Below are 19,135 nucleotides of genomic sequence, written 5' to 3'. Positions count from 1 at the left end.
TGATAAGAGAGAGGAGGAATAATTCATGGTAGGTACTGGGGTGGTGCGGAGGAAGAGGATGGGGAGGGACATACACATGTCTACACATGACATACACATACCATAAGGTCTAAAGGAGCTGGAAGGGTCCACTCTTTTAGGGACAGAGAAAAGAAAGGAAGGGCAGAAGTGGGAGAAGGAGAGGAGCAGCTGGCAGGAGAACAGAGGCATGAGACGACCTATGGTCAGAGCAGAAATCCTATGAGTAACATATTTGAAATCCAAGTTTGCTTGGTCATGCTCGCTTGGACCAGAATCATGCGGTTTCTCCCTGTCTGGTACCACATGCTGTTCCTGTGGGGAGCCTGAGCTGGGCTCACCACCGCTGTGATGCTGCTGGACATCCACAGACGTGAACGCCAGTGTCATGGTGTGCAGGCTCAGACATGGTAACACCAGGGAAGCAGAACGAATCCCTCAAAGCAGGAGAGGTTGCTTTTGCTTTTGTGGTCACTAGTAAGTTCAGCAAGCAGAAAGGATATGCAGGCTGCTTGCCAGTGGTAAGCAATTTCCAGAACCATACCTTGGAAGTTCCTTAAGGGGCAAGGGAAACCCTCGCCAGGCAGCTTGTGTGAAAGTGCTCATTTGTCTGACAGTGAAACCCCAAATTTGTCTGCTGGGTGAACTGCCTGACTGATGTGGGGTTAAAGGCTTACTTGTTGCTTCCCAAAGCGGAGGTTTGAGTATTCAGGCTGCACAGAGGTAACAGCTCCAGGTACAGTTGGAAAAGGTAACTGTGCTTTTACTGTGACCAACACATGGCATTCAAACATGGCCAGTGCTTGGGGACTGGAAAGGAACTATGCAAAAACGAGCAGAATCCTTTATTTTCTTTTTTATTTCTTTATAAAGAAAGGAAAGGATGGGCATGCCAAGCCACAGCAGAGTACAGACAAGGGTGAGCACTGAGGCTTCTCCTTGGGGGCCATCCACAGTAAACTCTTGCCCTGGCACAGTACAGCTCCCCATCCCTCCTGCCAGGAGGGACCCAGCACACAGCCAGCCCTTCAGCACAATTGCAGCTCTTTGAAGTCAGTTTGCACAGTTTCACAATACCGTCAGCCCACGTCACACGGGGCAGCAGCAGCTGAGGCCAGCAACAGTAGCAGCAGCAACACTGGGTACAGTGCACAGAAGAAAGGGAGCAAAGAGCTCATTTGCAAACAGTAGGTAACAATATAGAAAGTCCAAAGATCATCATTCTGCTATAAAAATATTACACTTCATAAAACCATGTACTATAAAAAAAATCTATTCAGAAACGCTGGTAAACATAATAAATATCTGTACACCGGCTGCCCTATTCATACAGGGAACGTAAAAAGCGTGAGCCTCAGAAATCATGGTTTGTAAACATGAATATGGAGCCTGTAAACAAAGTGCTAGATCATGGTTCATTTCAAGGTCAAATTCATTTAATACTACCCAAGTAAACCCCTTGCACCGTGTCGTCACCTAAAGGCCACACTCCACCACTGGGACAGGAAGGGGGACGCTGCTCTGAGCTGTCCCCTTGTTTCACTGAAGGTGCACGTGAATGAAGGAACTAATATAGCAAGAGTGAAGGAAGCAGGATTTGGCTCTGAGTAGCAAATCAGAACCAATCGTCTAGCAACTGGTTTTCACTTTCTGCACTTCAAATGCTTAATTCCAGCCTCTCCTTTCAAAATCTGCCTTTATCAAAGAGGACATGCATTTTCCTCATTTGCCTTTCAAGCTAGTCTGAAAACTGCGACTGTAAAAGAAATTTAGGAGAAATAATGGAGCACAAATTGACTGTGTAACTACGTACAGCAAAGCAAGAAGCAGTGGTTGTACAGTTCAACACTGAACATTATGGTTTACACAACACCGGCTGATGCAGAGGGCCAAATTCTTAATTCCAGACTTTCAACACTGGGCTGCAAAAGATTTCCATGTGCAAGCCTGCACGGACACGTATGATCAGATGCCTGATTAGCTGGCTGATGTGCCTGTGTTGTCACCTAGTTGCACGTGGAAATGCAAGGTTTAAGCTCTCAAAACTTATGAATAATTTTACCTAAAATTTGGCTCTAAGAACTACTGTGACTTTATTTGCTTTGTAACATTCTCATTCTGGACAGGCTTCTACTCACCCTTCACCTAAATACTGAGAATTTTAGTTCTGTACACAGTCAGAACCTTACTTTTAACTTCACTTTATCTTCTGAGTTTAAACACTCAAATTTTTGCTAACTTTCAGAATACAAGAGGAAGTGCAATTGTTGCTTGTGTTATGAGCATAAATGGCCTCAAGTTATGCCAGAGGAGATTTAGATTGGACATTAGGAAAAAGTTCTGGACCAAAAGGGTTGTCAAGCATTGGAACAGGCTGCCCAGGGAAGCGGTTGAGTCACCGTCCCTGGAGGTGTTTAAAAGACGTGTAGATGTGGCACTTAGGGACATGGTTTAGTGGTGGGCTTGCAGTGTTAGGCTAACAGCTGGACTTGGTTATCTTAAAGGTCTTTTCCAACCTAAATGATTCCATGATTCTGTGACATGGAGGGGGATTATGGGACTATGTTCAAACAGGAACGGAGGTACCAGAAGCAGCTTAGCCACCATGTCCCAGGGCAATACAGGGGTTCAGGAGCAGGGTTAGCTATGAGGTGAGGATACACACTTCTAAATGATATGCTGTATACTTTGAAAGAGGAAAAGAAAATGGGCTTGCACGTTTTCCTATTTTTGATGAACTATATTAAAGCATCTTATTAACATTATTTTAGGCCGTTTTATTTTAATGTAAGGAATATCTGGGGTGGTTGTCCCAGTTGTGCTGCTTGCCTATCTTTTAGGATTCAGATACGTGACCCTGGAGCTCACGTGGCTTTTGTTTAAAGGCGCCGTCTGCAGATGTTCAACAAGGTATCTTTGCTTCTAAATATTTGCTTTGGCATTTTTGCTACACATGTCTTAAGACAGCTTCAGAACACCTGAATGAAAATAGTTTTCCAGTGAAAGCTAAGATACCTTGTTTTCTGCTGTTGTAATCTGCTTTATCTTCCGTGTTTGTCTGCCTCACTCCTGCTAGGGGTCTAGGAAGCTGTAGCACTCCACAAAATCAGGTATTTCCTCTGTAAAAATTGCTGATTTAAAAACAAACTCCAGGATTTTTTCTGTCCTCTTTATAAAGTCAGTGGTGGTAAAAATACACACAGTCAACATTATTTACCCATGGCATGTCATCTGCAGCCCTACATCGTCTGGTTACAGGGAGCTTCTATGGACTTGTGACTTTTCAAGCCTGGGCTTGTTCCCCCACTCCGTGCCCACAGGTTGGCACTGGTAACACGCTGCTGTACAAGTATCGCCCTGACTCTGAGCCACGCTTGGGCTCAGCTCAGCATAACTCAGAAACAGAGGGGCAGAGGTAACACTGAAGTTGTGGCCACACCGATGTGTTGACAGCACTGCTGCCAAAACAGATGCTGCTGCCTTCCTGCTGTACTCAGCCACTTGTTCTGATGCACAAACATTTGCTTTGCCCCATGGTGACCGGGATAAGGGAGGTGCAAAAGGACAGATGAGTAGCTGAGGTCAAGAGAGAGTGCCTGCCTGCCTTTTTTTGGCATCAGCACTTGCATATGCTGGCATGAGCTCTGTGGACCGGCAGCATAATAAAACCCTTGTGGCACTCATGGCTTAGGGAATGATGCAAGCCCTGGCATAATTCATACCATAGAATACACAGCAACTGCCATGCTCGACCAAGGTCTGTATGTATTTGTATGTACCAGAGCTGGGTACAAGTTGTAGAGAGATCACTGCACCACACAGACAAAGCCAGCCTGTCCCTTAGAGATCTGCATACTGATTTCTAATAGAGCCTGATCTACCCTGTAAACCAACAGATTTATTGTCCCTTTCAAACTCAGTCCAAAACCTAGTGAACCCTAAATCTGGTTGAAAAGAGGCCCAGGAACACATCCAGGGTTAGATGAAACACAGGGACACACAATCTGTACTTCATAAGAGTGTGACATGCAACATCATGTCATGACATTGTATCACGTAAGACAAGCTTCTCCCGGCTCTCTGTGCCTGGGTTATCCCCAGTACCCAGGGCCATCTCAGGGAGCTGCTGAAGATGATTTTTGGGAGAAACAAACCAGAATTTATTATCAATGGATTTTTTTTTCCAGATGTGGGGACTGATTACAAAGTGTCTGTGAGGGTCACTTGTGGTTTGCTGAAAAAGTCAGGCTTTATAAATGCTATCTGCTCTTAAAACTTGCTTAGAAAAAATTGAACAAGTAAAAGATTCATGAGGGATGGGGGGCAGGGGTCAGCTGTCCCTCTGAGCAGCATCTCCCACACCTTTGCCATATACACAAGCTGTGGTGCTGCATAGGAACTGGGGTAGCTCTTCCCATGATCTTCTTCATCAGGGACATTTGGCTTCTTCAGAGTCCTGGAGCTGCAGAGATGGGGTCCAGCTCTGCAAAGTCTGGGGAGATGCCTCCTCCCTGCTGGGCAGACTACCCTCTACTGAGCTGAATGACAGCTTTTGAAGTGGCTCTCCAGATGAGCTGCCTATGTTCTGTGACAGATACACTCCAGTATGCCTTGGACGGTCATTGCTTTGCACACATTGACGGTTCAGAAATGTAACTATACTATTTGCAATAGCCGAAGGCACTAGGTCATGTCTGGACTGATAATGTGCAAGATGGTATGATCTAATTCAAAGTGATTTTCAGACTTTTAGGAGTTAAACATAACATTTAATAAAAGTCCCTTAAGATTAAAAAGAGAGGAGAGAGGAGAGAGTGAGCCTAAGCTTTTTTCAGTTACGTTTTCTCCTAGAAAGAATAAGTGCTTATTGCTGAGCTATACTGCAGCAAGGAGCCTGGGAAGGAAATGCTGGTTTAAAAGCAGCTGTAGCAGTAATCAGGCCACGGCCATGCATCTTCGCCTGCATCCAGCTGGGCCAGGGCAAGTGGCGGGTGCTACCGGTCTGAAATAATGAGTGCTCGTGGCTTATTCTTCCCTCTCTGCCAGGAGCGACTATCCCTTGATTTGCTGATGCAGGCTCTTGTATTTCAGTCCAAGTGAACTGGATCAGCAAGACTGACAGTGGAAATGGTTTAATTGGGTTCATCTTGACTGAAACAGGTCAGAAAACCCTCAGAAGTGCACCTCCCGTGCACAAGCCTGGGGAGCGGGGGCTAATCTGCCTTGGGAGTGTGTGGGGATGCACAGCTGGGACAGAAGGGAGGCTGGATGGGACAGCTTCTTCCATGGATGGGCGCGTCCATGGAAGCGGTACGTTATGCATACCCAGAACATGAATGGTATCCATTCCATACCCAGAGAAGGATGGTACTCTATCCATACCCAGAGTAACCACTACCATTTTCAATGTCAGATTTTCAAGAACACCACAGACAAAACTCTGCTGAGCATCACCTCAAGCGCTGACTACACTTCTATTGTCATTTGAACAAGCTGGGACAGCATTTTTTGTGTGTATGCATTTACATATACATACGCATGTGCATAAATCTGGATGCACTGGCAACAAAATCTTAATAAGCAAACCCCATTATATGTGATTTATAGGCTTATAAAGTAATTAATGGACATCAACATGTATCATTCTGTATGTGGCCCAAACCTGGTATGGTTAATAGGTGATAACTGGTGGGTTAGAAAGAGCTAAACTGAGAAGAGATTCAAACTATTAAACTTTGGGAAGAGCAACATCCTGTAAGTTTGGCCTACAATAATATTCAGATCATTAAAAAATGCTCAAAGAATTAAGACCAAGTATATCAAGAGGGAATTGGACTGTGAAGAGAAATCAAACTGAAGCAATGAAAGATGACCAGGAAGTCTGAGGGGGAGGCAAAACCTGTACATAATATTTACAACACTCTTTCTGCCCATCTACAATACAATTACACAGACCATTGAAAATTTATTTTGTTGAAACAGCACAAATCATCTGGGACCCCAGAAAATCCAGCCCTCCCTCCTGGATGCACTTAGCATCCTTATGCTCATCTTGCCTTCTTCCAGGACAGAAGTCACTTCCAGGGAAACCAGGCCTGGCAAGAGCGTTTCTGCATCAGCCAGGGTATCACCTGCCTGCAGACTCGCCTGGCAGCGTGCTGCTAGCAGAAATATATGAGACTTAACTTCTAACGAGAGGAAAAGTATAAAGGCAGCAAAAAGCTGATCCTGAGCACAGCTTAGCCGGGGGGAGAGAACGATGGCTGCTGTGTACATAACCATGGACACACACCTGCACGTTTGCACACATCAGTCCAAGCCAATTCAGCCACCGTGTGAAGTTTCACAGCGTTGTTTATTCTAGAAAAGAGAAGGGCTTCGTGGAGAGCTGCCTTGCAGCAGTCCTCTGTGCACAGCACATAAACCTGAACATTAAATATAGGTTTAAATTATTAAGAATAAATTTAAATCTAAAAATAGGCTAATGCAAACAAACACATTTCAGTCAACATCGGAACAGAGCTAGTTTTAGGAAGCATATTGCTATAGCAAATGCAACTCCTTGTTCCCTTGGACACTCAGAGGTGTAATTCCAGTTCAGCACCGAGATGCACATACTACCCAGCAAGGAAAAATTACCATCTCTAGCATATGAAGCTCCATGTTCACATTTTTCTTTTTTTCCTGTCACAACAGAAAAAAAGCCAACAAAGAACATTAGCTTTTCCCACAAAGCATCTGAGGTGAAAAAATTTACTTGGAAAAAAAAAATTAACAAAAGCAGTACAAAGAAGAATCCTGGTCAGCTCGTGACCACCATAAGCCAAATGGGGAAGAAAAAGAATAAAAAAATAGTTCACATCCGGCACCACAAACCTTGCTCACTTGCTTTGAAGTCAGGGAATGAGAAAAAAGGTCCATTTTGCTGAGATCATTTCAACGAAGTTTTCTTTCCCTGAACCTGGAAAATCCGGGTAGTAGGGTACAGAACTTTTGTTTTATATGTATATAAATACACATGTACATATTTATATAAATATAAAAGCAGAGCATTCTTCTCATAATTTATTATTATTAAAGCTTGTAACAGAGTTAGCTGGACTCTTCAGAAGTGGGTACTCTCTGTACACAGGCGGCACAGGGAGTTTAGCTCTGCTAGAGCAGAACAGCCAGGCAGGGGCACGGAACGCTGGGTGGTGGAGGCAGATTCGGGTGAGCAGCCAGGGAAGGGCAGGGAGCAATGACTGGAAGTGGCCTCACTTGCTTCAGGGTGGCACTCTGGCCTGCCAGAGCCGGTCTCGTGAGCAGACTCAGTGATGGTGTGGGAGGATGGCTGCACCGACCCAGCCAGCCCCTCGGCAGCCCAGCTGCCTTCTTCTGTACCAGCTGCTGAGGAGGGACTGTTCCTTGCTTTTAAAAGGAGTCCCAGTTTGTCCCCAAAGCATGTGCACGCTAGTTTGCTTTGGCAGTACCACCCACCATGCTGCCATGGGTCTTTCTGCCTACTGCCCTCAAAGTCACGTGTCCCTTTCCCTGACTCTGCTGGGTTCCCCAGCCCCCTCACCTGGTCCTCCCAGACCTCCTGCTTGCTGGCCAAGATCAGACACCTTTTCCTCCCCTGATCCACAGACTCCTGCTCACACTGTTTTACGTGAATGCTTTCCCACAGTCTTGTAAGACCCAATAATTTCCTCAGAGGAGTGAGTTTCTCAGAGGTTTTCTGCTTTCAGAACCCTCTGAGTCAGTCAGGGCTGGTGGCAAGCTCTCCTTGAGCGGTGCTGGCTTCATTCCACAGAGGGCAGGGGCAAAGTGCAAAAGATTTCTTGAAATCAGAAGATATTTCCACCACCAACAGCTCGCTCTTCTCTTCATGTTGTATAGCACTTGTTTCAAGTTAGGTATTGTTCATGTGTCTCTGCAGCCTTCACTCTTCCTGGGGTGAGTGGAGATCAGTAGATGTCTACTGGTGACCAGCCAGGTCACTTCATCCTGATGCATGCTGGAACAGCTGAAAACGTTCAAACCTGATTGCTATCTTCATAGCAAAAAGTGCTTTTCTTGAGAAACAAAATGAAAACAGTGTTCCCATGGAATATCTTAAGGACTCAAACCCAGTATTTCCTAGGGTGGGAAGGATGAAGCACACCTACTTTATTTGGCTTTATCTCAGTAAGGAAACAGAGCTACTGGCAAAATTGGCACATCTTTGTGAAGTTGTTAAACCTGGGACCCTGGCTGGAATGTAACAGAAATGACGGAGCAAAAGAGAACTTTGCCTTACGCTGGGCTTCTGCTAGTTCTGGCGATGTCGTGTGCGGGTTGTCTGAAGAAGTTCTGCTAGCCAAGTAAAGATGAATTTCTCAAATAATAAACTGTAGGTTTTCAAAGAGGCCTGTTGGGGGTACTGCTACAACCTGGTAGAGGTAAGTCTTTTCATGCCCCGCCGCTGAGCCAGATTGGAGGACAATACAGGCTCCAGCCTTGGTGCCTGAGGTGCTCGGTTTAAAGCGAAGTAGGTGGCTGCCATTGCACCCTGTAAAATAGAGAAAGAGAGAATGCTGGGCTGAAATTCAGTTCATTGATGCTTTCCCCCTCCCTTCTCCTATACAGCTCCCTGAAAAAATGGAGGTGCATGGCTGATTTCCATGAAATGATAACAACATTTCAGCTGGCAGACATCTGGGGTGTCTCTCATTCAAAGTGGTGGGCAGCAGTATGTGCACGGAATGCCACCAGGTCATGATAATGCGGCTTGAAGTTAAAAATACCAAGCAGGTGACAGGTCAAAAACCTTTACTGTTAATACAGTGCCATATTAATTTTTAAATTACAAAAAAATCACCCTCGGTCCTCTATCATTTCCCAGAATATTTACACAAATGACAGCTCATTCTTCAAGGAAGGAAGAGGCAGGGGTATAGGATGTACCTTCACCAGATGAACATCCTGTCTGCTGAGTTGGTTTTGAGACAGATACTCTCTGTTCACTATCCATGGATGTCTTAGGACTTGGACTGCTGTGAGGCGCTGATGAGGGTCTACATGAAGCATCTTAGACACAATGTCCTGGGTTTAAAAGGAAGAAAACAGCAAGGGAAAAAGTAATTAATAGCAGTGCAGTTTTCACTAAGATCTTCCCAGTGGCAGTGTCATTGTGAGCAAGTCCAATGGGGAGAGGAATGCACTTCAGATATGCTTTATATTTGTTAAGGGTGAAGTCTGTTCTTCAAAATTTTTATGTGCAATGTTCATCTTTCAGCTGATAACCCAGTCAAAAGATGATGTGGAGTGTGTTCACCTTACTGAGTGAGTGTTAATTACTGGTGATAAACACCTAGAGAGGATGCCATCTGGAGGCATCTCCTCACTGACTCCAAAGCATGCTTACAAGAGAAACTTAGAAATTTAACATTCAGGTGGCTAAAATTCAACCATATCAGTTCTACCACATCTGAGCATTTTCATTTCAAAACTGGACATCTGATAAGAAGACCATTGTGAGGCTCATAGGTGTTGGCAGCAAGATCAGTATGTTACTAGGATCGCTTGCAGTTCAGTGGTGGGATATATCAAAGTTCTTCCATTGGATACTACCAGTTGCTAAAACTGAAATTCCTTGCAGGAATCTCTAAATCCTGTCAAAGTTTCTGATTAATGCCAGGCAACTGAACGTTTTCCTGCCCATCTACATGTCTCGTAGACTAGCGTGCAGCTTCATGCCCAAAAGTCTCAGCACCAGATGAATTTTCTCTCCTGGGGTTTCCATGCTATGTGATAGATGAGTAGCCTAAACTGTGAACTATACAGAAGTTAAAAATGCTAGCTTGTGAACTGCCTGCTCCTGGCTAGCTTTGAGGAGCAAAAAGGTGATTCACGTAGAGATCATACACTGACAACCCTACACTTGCATTCACAATTGATGGTGCTGTATTATGCTTTAGTTTAATGAAATAAACTACCATAATTCCTGACACATTATTTCATGTGGAGTGGTAGAAACATAAGGAAGCAAGTTTTTATTTCATGAGGCACTGAGAAATAACCCTTCTGACTATCTCTCTCTTAAGTTTGTTATAACTGCAAACTGCAAGCCCATTTCAGAGAACATAAAAAAAAAAGCCGAGAAAGTGTTCACTGACCTTTGCAGTATCAGATACTGAATCCCAGTTTCCTCCTGTAAGTGCATATTTGCCACTGCCAATCCTGGCTAGAATCTCCTCTGGGGTGTCATCTGGTCCATTTGCAAAAGGAGTGAACCTATTTAAAAAAAGAGAAAAAAAAATACAGTGTAATTTGCAAGTATATGATTTCTAGGATCTAGTGCTAACTGCCACCGATTACAGGAATTTGGTTCCAGAATGGACCAGATATCACTGCTTCATTTTGACTTAATCTATACAGTCCAGTGATTCCTCATACTAAGTTGTTTGGCAGAGGAAAAGACTGATTCCTTAATTGTTTTTTAAATTTTTGTTCTCTTCCCAGTTTTTTAGGAGTGAAATATTCTTTTTAAGAGATAGACAGGTTTTTACCTCTTTAAGTGTTTTAAGTCTGCTTTATTGCTAATAGAAGTACCTTGATAATGGCAAGAAAGGAGAAAAATAATAAAAGGGAAAAAGTAGAAAAAAGAACCCTTTATAATCTATTTTTCAGTGTTTTGTTAACCATAACATGCAAGTCTGTCGGGCAAAACAAATGATCTGCAATAGGCTACTTCCTGATCTAGCCAGTCAGGAATGAATAGTGACATGCACCCAGCTTTACAAAATCTGCGTCACATGCATTTGTCTTCATAAAGTGACAAGTGATACGATTTTTGCAGCTGGCTAAAATCTACCAGGCCAAATTTTACCCTGCAATCTTGAACAGCTGTGTAGTTTTTTATGTGGGTATTTTAATATTTTTCCTTCCTTCTGTCTTTTCTCTTCTGAAAACTTGCCGGTGTTTTTTAGATAGTTAAACAGTTGGTTTGGCCACAGCTTCCTATCCCACCTGGTTTCTAGAAGCAAATTCAATTCCTCATGCCGTATTTTCTGATTTTCAAAAACATTGCAGACTTCACAGAAGTTCAGCCCAAAGAGATAAGTAATGTTATTCCAGTCAGGAGGGATGAATTATGAGTTAAGGACTTGCTAAAACTCCAAGGTCTGTCACTACCTGTATTCACAGGATCCCAGGCTTGTGCTCCAGTCCTGGCTGTTTGGGCCCTCTCTGCTCATAGTGATGATGGGAGCAGAATAAAATCCTGGATGCAAATAAAAGTCAGTGCCTACTAACTCTTCTCTGGTGAGGAAGAACAAGACCATCCCTAAATGCAGTCGTGGCACTGAAAAGGTCAGCACTTCTCAACTGTTTCCATTACTCTGACCTTCTCTTTTAGCACAGAAAAAAGTGAGATACAAGTTAATAGCACCTGTTGGCAAATTTAATATTCACTAAGTTATGCAATTTGTATTTCAGATTCAAATATATTTGGATTTTTGTCTTCATATATGAAAAAGAAGCATTTTGAATACAATCAGCTAAACAAATGTAACTGTGGGTAATGTGTTGATTTTATTTTACTGATTCTGGTTGTGTATCACTGCAAATCTATGGCATTAGCCTAATAGAAACAGGTTTTTGGATATCCAAGCAGACTGTGACATGTACCCAGAAAGTCACAATATATTTCAGCTAATGGTGAACGCATTTGTACTCAGGAACAAAATAGATGGGATAGAAACCTCTGGCACTTTTTCTATAATCTATGAGGCAAGAGACACGAATAACAGAAGGGTAGGGTCCAACTCTTCGTTTTCTGTATACATCTAGGAATGAATCCAAGCTTCTTGCCACAGCTGAATGATCAGGAAGCAGATTAAAGAGCTGTGAGAGGTCACCAAAAAAGTTTCAAGCTGCACTTCAAGATGCACTTATGTGCATACCAAATGTGCACATACCAGACCTTGAGAAATGAGAATTTCAGGGGCCTGATAACTCCGGATTCCGTTTGCCCACTGTGTTTTCCATTCACCCCAGCACAACTTATTCCTGTCCTTCACTGCTTGTTTCAGTCTCTCTCTTTTTCTGGGTCTTTTTGTGTCAGTATTTAACTTCAGTCAACACACTGATAGCAGTATTTTTGCCAAGTACCCCCCAAAAGTTCCTGCTGCCTGTTGCTGTTCTTGCTGGTCTGTTCATGTACTTTCTGTCCTTTCTGCAGCATATTTTTGAAATATCATATGAAAACTATGTTTGGAGTTTTTTTGGGGGCCTTTAAACTTACTCAGATACTACAGTAATATCAACAGTAGAAGAAGAATGAAGCTGAAGAGAATACATGCATTAATAGAAATGAATGAACATCCTGTTATGGATAAGGTGAACATAGTATGGCTTTTCATACTCCTATGCTCCTCTCCTAGTGTAAAACTTTCACACTTGCTTAAGTGGTGAGTGAGCCTTTCAGGAGTCTAGGTATCAGTTGCTTATGGGCACAGGCTGTTAAAAACCTAAACATCTTGTAAAGTGTCAAAGATATTTGTGTGCGTTCTGGGGAAACATTCTAATTCTAGGTCTTGGCATCTACTTTCTTGCCTTATACAACTGAGCACACTTCTCAAAGGAGGCCAGACAGTGTGCTGTCTCTGTCACTCCCTTCTGGCTTAATCAGTGCTGAAGTGCTGAGCCTACTGGAGACTGTTGCTCCAGGTAAACCTTCACTCACCCTGCCAACATGGTATACAGTAGGATCCCCAAGCTCCAGATGTCACAGGCTGCATCATAACCTTGGCGTTTAAGGACCTGTGTGAAGGAAAGAGAGAGATGACAATAGGTTAATATGCATTCCTGCATTTTTAGCTTCTGATCTTCAAAAAGCACCGATTAGTGGCTATATCTGCTGACATTTCCAGGGCTTAACTGCATAACTGGCTTGAACAGGTGGCTGCCTCAGGATCAAACTGTTCAGTAGTGGTGTGGAGCAAGGTGAAGCCCAGGCTAGAATGAGCTGGTTAGCATCCAGGTCCAGCACATCTGTCACCTCCACAGTGAGGCAGACGAGTGCAGTTTGGTGGAAGGTCTGGGAGCCTCTCTGACCATCTAACACACAGCAAAGCAGAACAACATTTCAGTGTTTTAAAATGTTTCTTAAAAAAAGCCCATTAATACATATCCTCCTAACATAAAGGTCTCCCAGAACACTGTGGATGCAACAAGCATAGGGCCGAGTGACAGTGATAAGCATGTCTGAGCTCAGTTTGGACTTGATACAACAAATGGATGCACACTAACACATATCTCATGTCAGACTAATAAAGATGCATGACAACTGCAAAGAAAGCTAAAAGGCTTATTCTTATCTTACTTCTGTATTCAGAAAAGTAGCCACATTTAGACTGGACATAACAGGTAACAGGCTAAAACTTGATCTTTTTCCGATGGGGAAAACAAGACCCATGGTACTCAGCAAAGATCTGATCAGTAGGTTCATTATTGGTACAGGATGGTGAGCTATGGCAGTAAGGGTAAAATCTAGATTTCATTTATGCTGAGTGAATAGTAGAAGAAATGCCTATTGGAGGCAGTGCAAGCCCAAGTGAAAGTGAAGTTACCAAGTGAGGCAGCACTGCTGAGATTAGGGGAGGATCTTTGTTTCTCTTTGGCACAGGAAAGCTCAGGGACCACCTCCAGCTTTTCCACTTGCTGGTAAAAGCAAACTACCCTTCTGTCCATTCAGTTCAGACACACAAGGAGAATTTTGTCCTCTTCTGATGGATCAGTAGATATATTAATTTTTTGCAAAGCACATGAAAAAGGAACGTACAAAATCAGCAAGTATTTCTCTGACCTGCAGCCTTTTTACCCAGGAGTGATTTCAGCTATCTGAAGTCTATCACAGAAAAGACCAAGCACTGCTGGGAAAAAACAGTTTCAGAAAATGTTGTCTCGACAGATTTTACATATGATGAGTGGTAAGGAAACCACCTGCCAGGTATGCTGCTGAGTGAACATTTGCTACCTGGAAAAAAAAAACCCAGAGAAAAAGCTGCATTTCCTCTTGTTGACAAAGCTGGTAATACTGTGCTTCTGTCCCTCTTTCCTGCACATCATATATACGCTCTCTGGCTGTTTTATTTGTTCTGTTTCTTTAGTTCCTGCATCCCTCTATTAATATTAGTTTTTATGGGATAAAGCTCTTTGCTATTTGAAAAACTGTTGTTTCTTGCTTCACCTGTGAGACAGAATACTGAACATTTATCCACTGGTGTAGCCATTCTCATTGCTTCTTGAACAGTTACATTTTCATTGCCATTACTGTCTTCCTCCAATAACCATGGACAACCAAGTCCAAGGCAAATGACAGAAAAATGGGGCAGTGACGATATTTAGTGGAGCAGGTTATTAAGCAAGTGATTACACAACCCTCAAATGATGGGCAGCTGTTGCTGCATGTTATCATGCAGTTTGCAACAACGCTGCCAGCTATCAGGGACACTCACGCTATGCTAGTGCCTTGGGGAAGCTTTGCTGTCAGTTACCTTTTATCAACAGCAACTTCACCCCACGGATAACAACAGGATCTAGTAAGAGTTATCAGTTAATGTTGCTGCTATTTGAAAACGTGTCCAGCAGGTCTCTGCAACTGTGATTAAAGTGAGAACACTGAGCTGGCAGGAGCAAGTGTGGGAAACCTTGGCCAAAAAGGTTAGTGTTCGATCTATGGGGCAGATGTTATCAAACAGTAACAGGCATGTGTCTTAGAAATAAATCAGTCAGGGAAAGAGCTTTGCAAAAGATGCAGTGGTGTCCTGCTCTAATGGATGCTGATGGATTTATGACCCATGAAGGGGTTTAGGTCACCTCAAGAATTTGATGGGATCCGAAATACAGGCATGAGCTGGTTCTTAGTGCCACACGTGGTAGTGCCACAAACTTCCCCTGGGTTCATCCAGTTCTGATAATGGCTCAAATATTTATCCAACCCCAACCCCCTTTACTTCTACAGGCTTTGATTTATTGGATTAACAATGTTGCAAATACAGCCTTTTCTCAGCTGTGACACAAGCAGGGATGCGTATGGGTATGAAAGCTAGTAAACAGTCTCATAATTTCAAATGCAAAACCAGTAGTTCTTCAGGCATTTTGGAGGAGAACTGCAGAATAAAATATTTTCACTTCATCCAAAAAGACCCTGCTGCATCAGTAGGGAAAGGGGAGGCTGCCTCTCCCTCCTGGCCCTGCCTCGCTCCGCGCTCCTGCACGCAGCACCGCTCGCACTAGGTGGCAGCTGCGTCTTTCTCTGGGAGAGTCTCATGTAACCCCCAGACGAAATATTTCCAAAATAAAGGGACGTCCAAGCGGGCAAACATGCCCTCCTTCCTCTGCCACTGTCCTCTTGTGTCATCAGCTCAGCCGACTTTCTGTCGCCCTTCTGCAGAGGTCGCAGCGGGGCTCACGGAATGTGGAAGTCAAGTCTAGGCTGGAGGGCAGCATTATATCACGGGCAAATAAGAGCACTTAAGGCTCTGTGTAAGCCCTCTGCCGGGTCTGGTAATGTTTCAATTACTCTCCAACGTTTCCTGCATTAGCAGGAACTGTCTTACTGATCACAAATATCTGGCAGAATGAATTCTGCTCTCAGTTCAAATCAGAAGAGTCTGATCTGAAACTGCCTTGGGCTGGCAACATTTGTCATTACAGACACAAAACAAAAGGGCCCATCATGCAAAGTAGCTACACCTACTTTAAGTGCATTGTATCTTGGAGAAAATCTGAGTGCTTTAAATCTCGTTAACATGATTATTTTTTGGTTTAGAAACTGAACTGCTGTGATGCCACAGAACTTTTTTACGTATTTTGATAAAATTTAAATTGCTCATTCCACTTTCTAAAATGAAAACCCAACAAACAGCAATAAAATAACAAACCAATCTGTCTTGGCAATGGAAGATTTTTTGCTGAAAAAAATCTGCTTTGAATTTATATTGCTTTGGCAGTGGTCTCAGTTTAAGAAATTCTCCTGATGCTGGAAGGGTGTGATTCCTTTAACTTTTGGTATCATGAAAGGACCTTGTACAGAAAGATCATCCGATTTTCCTCTTCCTGGTTACATACCATATAGATTAACATTAGATGGAGGAGAGTTACGGGGAAGGAAAGAATGCAGAATGATACCGACTGAGAGAATGGTATTTGGCAGTAGAGGACAGACGAAATATTGAAAGGCAATAGTTCTGCATTTTTCTTGTAAGGACCATAACAAACAGAGGGAGACACACATCTGGAGTTGTGTATTGCAAATACTAAAATTGCTGATAAGCATCGCTCCAAGAAATGGACAATTACCCAGGAAATTAACCTCTTGCTCCTCCATCAGAAGGAAGCAGCTATAAACAGCTCAAGGGTCTAATAAAGCAAACATCCCAAATAATTCAAACAGCTGTGGGACCCAAACCCACTCCCATGAGGCTGCGTGAAAGGAACAGCACTCGCCAGTGATGCAGAGCCATCTCTCCATGTTTGGGGCAAGCTGTTTGGTCTTCCTCTATTTCCCCATCTGTAAAAACAGGAAAACGGCCCTTTCCTACATCCCCCATAATAAGAGGGACTGGTAGTAGGAAAACCCAAGAGGAGAGCTGTTTCTATAGCTCAGTGAAGTCAACAATAAAGCTCTCACTGACTTCAGCGTGCAAGGACTTAATGCATGGATTTTTCTTTTGATTCTTATTCAAGTTTTCCCTCTTAAGTTTTATCCTGTTCTGATGCAGTGCCCTAGAGGCAAAACAGCCTAAGCAGAAGCAGCTAGAGAGAAACCTGGTATTTATCGTACTATGAGCCAAAGCATCGTGTATGTTGGTCCAAGACAGACCCCACCTTCTGTCAGGAGAAAAACAACTGCCCTGACAAGACCAGGAATAGGAAAGTTATGGTAACAGAGGCTGTGCAAGTGCTGGTAGCCTGGTTCCTGCCTTGCTGCTCTTGTAGAGGCAGTGAGGAAAAGGGAGAGAAGTAGGAAGAACTGCTTCTTGGACATGTGTGTTACTCACAGCTTTGAAATGCGATCCTACCTCAGGGGCGACAAAGTTGGCCGTGTAGCAGGGAGTCATGAGCAGCCCGTTCTCTGCTCTCAGTTGCTTGGCAAACCCAAAGTCACAGATCCTGATGGAGTCTGGGTTTCCTGACTCATCCATGTAGAGGATATTACTTGGCTTGAGATCTCGGTGCACCACCTTAGCAAGAAAGCAGTGAGTAACAGGTGAGGAGAGGAGGTCAGGGAGCATCCAGGCTTGGCTGCCATTTCTGGTCTGCTGGTTGAGGTAGGTCAAGAGCTCATATTTAAGTTTTGGAGAAAAGTTGCTTTAAAAAGCCTTGGGCAAATGAAGGGGAAAAAAAAGGTTAAAGCCTGCTAAATCAGAAAGAACGTGTCTGACAGCCTCTGCTGGTGTGTTAAGATGGAGACTGCTACTCTAAGGAGGGACACCTTTCCCAGGGGCAGTCAGAGGGGGTTGCTGTACAAACACCTCAGTGTCAGAGTCTCCTGGAACCTGAAAGCACTAAAACATTCAGTTGAGAGGCAAAGAAGAAAGTGTGTAAGGGTCTTCCTGCAACTGTCCACATGAGTGGCTCACACACAAAAGGAAGGTTTATTTTTTCCCTAATTTCCAAATGTATTCACAAAAGTCCTTTCTGTAGGCACACAACTTCAAGTGGCTGTGTTTTACCAGACATGCTGCATTTCCGTTGTGGGATAGCAACCTTTATTTTTTATAGCAAGACTGAAAAACTATCATGAAAACATAAAAGCCCAAGCACAAAATGCACTTGTTTTAACCGTGAAACAGAAAAAGCAGCAGATATTTGACTAGTCATCCAAAGTGCTTGTCCCTGAAAAGTGGAAAAGGAGAGATTTTCAAACTACCATATATAGAGAGCTTAGATTTTAAAAGCCAGCTCTTTAACAGCATGTCAGAATCCTTTCCCATCAGCTGCTCAGACTGTCACTTCATTTGGAAAGCTGACCATTTGATTTTATTACCTATCTGCTGATTCAGCTACCCTATTTGGAATTCTGTTAAAAGATCAGGTACTGCAATAGTGACTGTGATAAAAAGTAAAAAAGCAGTATCTCATCAAGGTACGTGAACTTGAAAATCAGTGTAGTTTGGGAGTGAAGATAACCCTTCAACATACTGCAGTTCAGTTGGGAAAGGAGTGAAGAGCCCGTGAACCTGCTTCACAAACCAAATGGAATTATAAATATGGAGAAAGATTTTTTTGGGGGGGGGAGAAAAAGGTATATAGATTTCAGAGAAGACAAATCACAGCTATTTGCTTTTTCTGTAAGTCAGATTTTAACAAGGTTGAGCAGACAGCCAATAAAGCAGTGCTTACACCCTGAGAGTGCAGGTAGTCCACAGTCCTGGTGATGGTGCACAGCACCGCACTGGCCTCCCGCTCTGAGAAACACTTCTGCCGAAGAATGCGGTCCAGGAGCTCACCTCCCCGCATCAGCTCCATCACAAGGTACACGTATTTCCCATCATCATAGACCTGGAAGAGCAGTAGAATAAATGTTTATTTTGGACTCGTTAACTTGGTAAAGGTTGGTCCTTTAATCACAGTGTTGGCTTGCTTGTGTGAGATGTTGCAAGAAGAAAATGTCAGCTAATGTGTGGGAAATGTGCTTATTACACGTAACAACAAAAAAGGCAACTTTATAAAATTACTTTACCATTACTTTTTTCTTGTATCTGTAGCAACTCACTGATTTGTCCACACAGAAATGTAGCTTTCCTGATCTGCTATCTTGTCAGCAGAGTAGACTAAGCTGCTGAAAGCAGCACCACCTCACACAGCCTGAAATGTTTGCTGGCTTTCACTCAAGCCTCCTTCTCAGTAGTGTTTTCTCTTTCCACTTCTAAATGGTAACGTTTGCCATTTCAAATATCAATATTTCCCTTTGAGTCACGATCAGCTAAATGAACTGTATTATTCTGTTGGCCAAGACCTCTTCCAATGACATTATATAGTTTATATTTGCAATTCTGGTGAATATGTTGTTGACATCAGCCACAAGATGTATTTACCTTCAGCGTCAATTGCAAGGGGTGAGATATTTTTTGTCTAAATTGGA

General features: G+C 43.3%; 1 protein-coding gene across 2 annotated transcripts in view; it reads right to left on the bottom strand.

The window, feature by feature from the left end:
* Positions 1 to 5,905: 5,905 nt before the first annotated feature.
* RPS6KA2 (ribosomal protein S6 kinase A2) overlaps positions 5,906 to 19,135 on the bottom strand; it is a 279,807-nt gene continuing 266,577 nt past the window's right edge. For both annotated transcript variants that reach the window (XM_040598483.1, XM_040598481.1), the window contains exons 16-21: positions 18,394 to 18,552; positions 17,070 to 17,231; positions 12,728 to 12,804; positions 10,158 to 10,275; positions 8,947 to 9,084; positions 5,906 to 8,551 (exon numbers count right to left, since the gene is read on the bottom strand). In XM_040598483.1, the coding sequence (XP_040454417.1) occupies positions 8,426 to 8,551; positions 8,947 to 9,084; positions 10,158 to 10,275; positions 12,728 to 12,804; positions 17,070 to 17,231; positions 18,394 to 18,552 (780 nt within the window). In that variant the 3' untranslated portion in view covers positions 5,906 to 8,425. The remainder of the gene's footprint in view (positions 8,552 to 8,946; positions 9,085 to 10,157; positions 10,276 to 12,727; positions 12,805 to 17,069; positions 17,232 to 18,393; positions 18,553 to 19,135) is intronic.

This window comes from Falco naumanni, chromosome 6 (genome assembly GCF_017639655.2).
Source record: "Falco naumanni isolate bFalNau1 chromosome 6, bFalNau1.pat, whole genome shotgun sequence".
NCBI classification, from domain to species: Eukaryota; Metazoa; Chordata; class Aves; order Falconiformes; family Falconidae; genus Falco; species Falco naumanni.
This window is presented reverse-complemented; position numbering and strand designations above follow the sequence as displayed.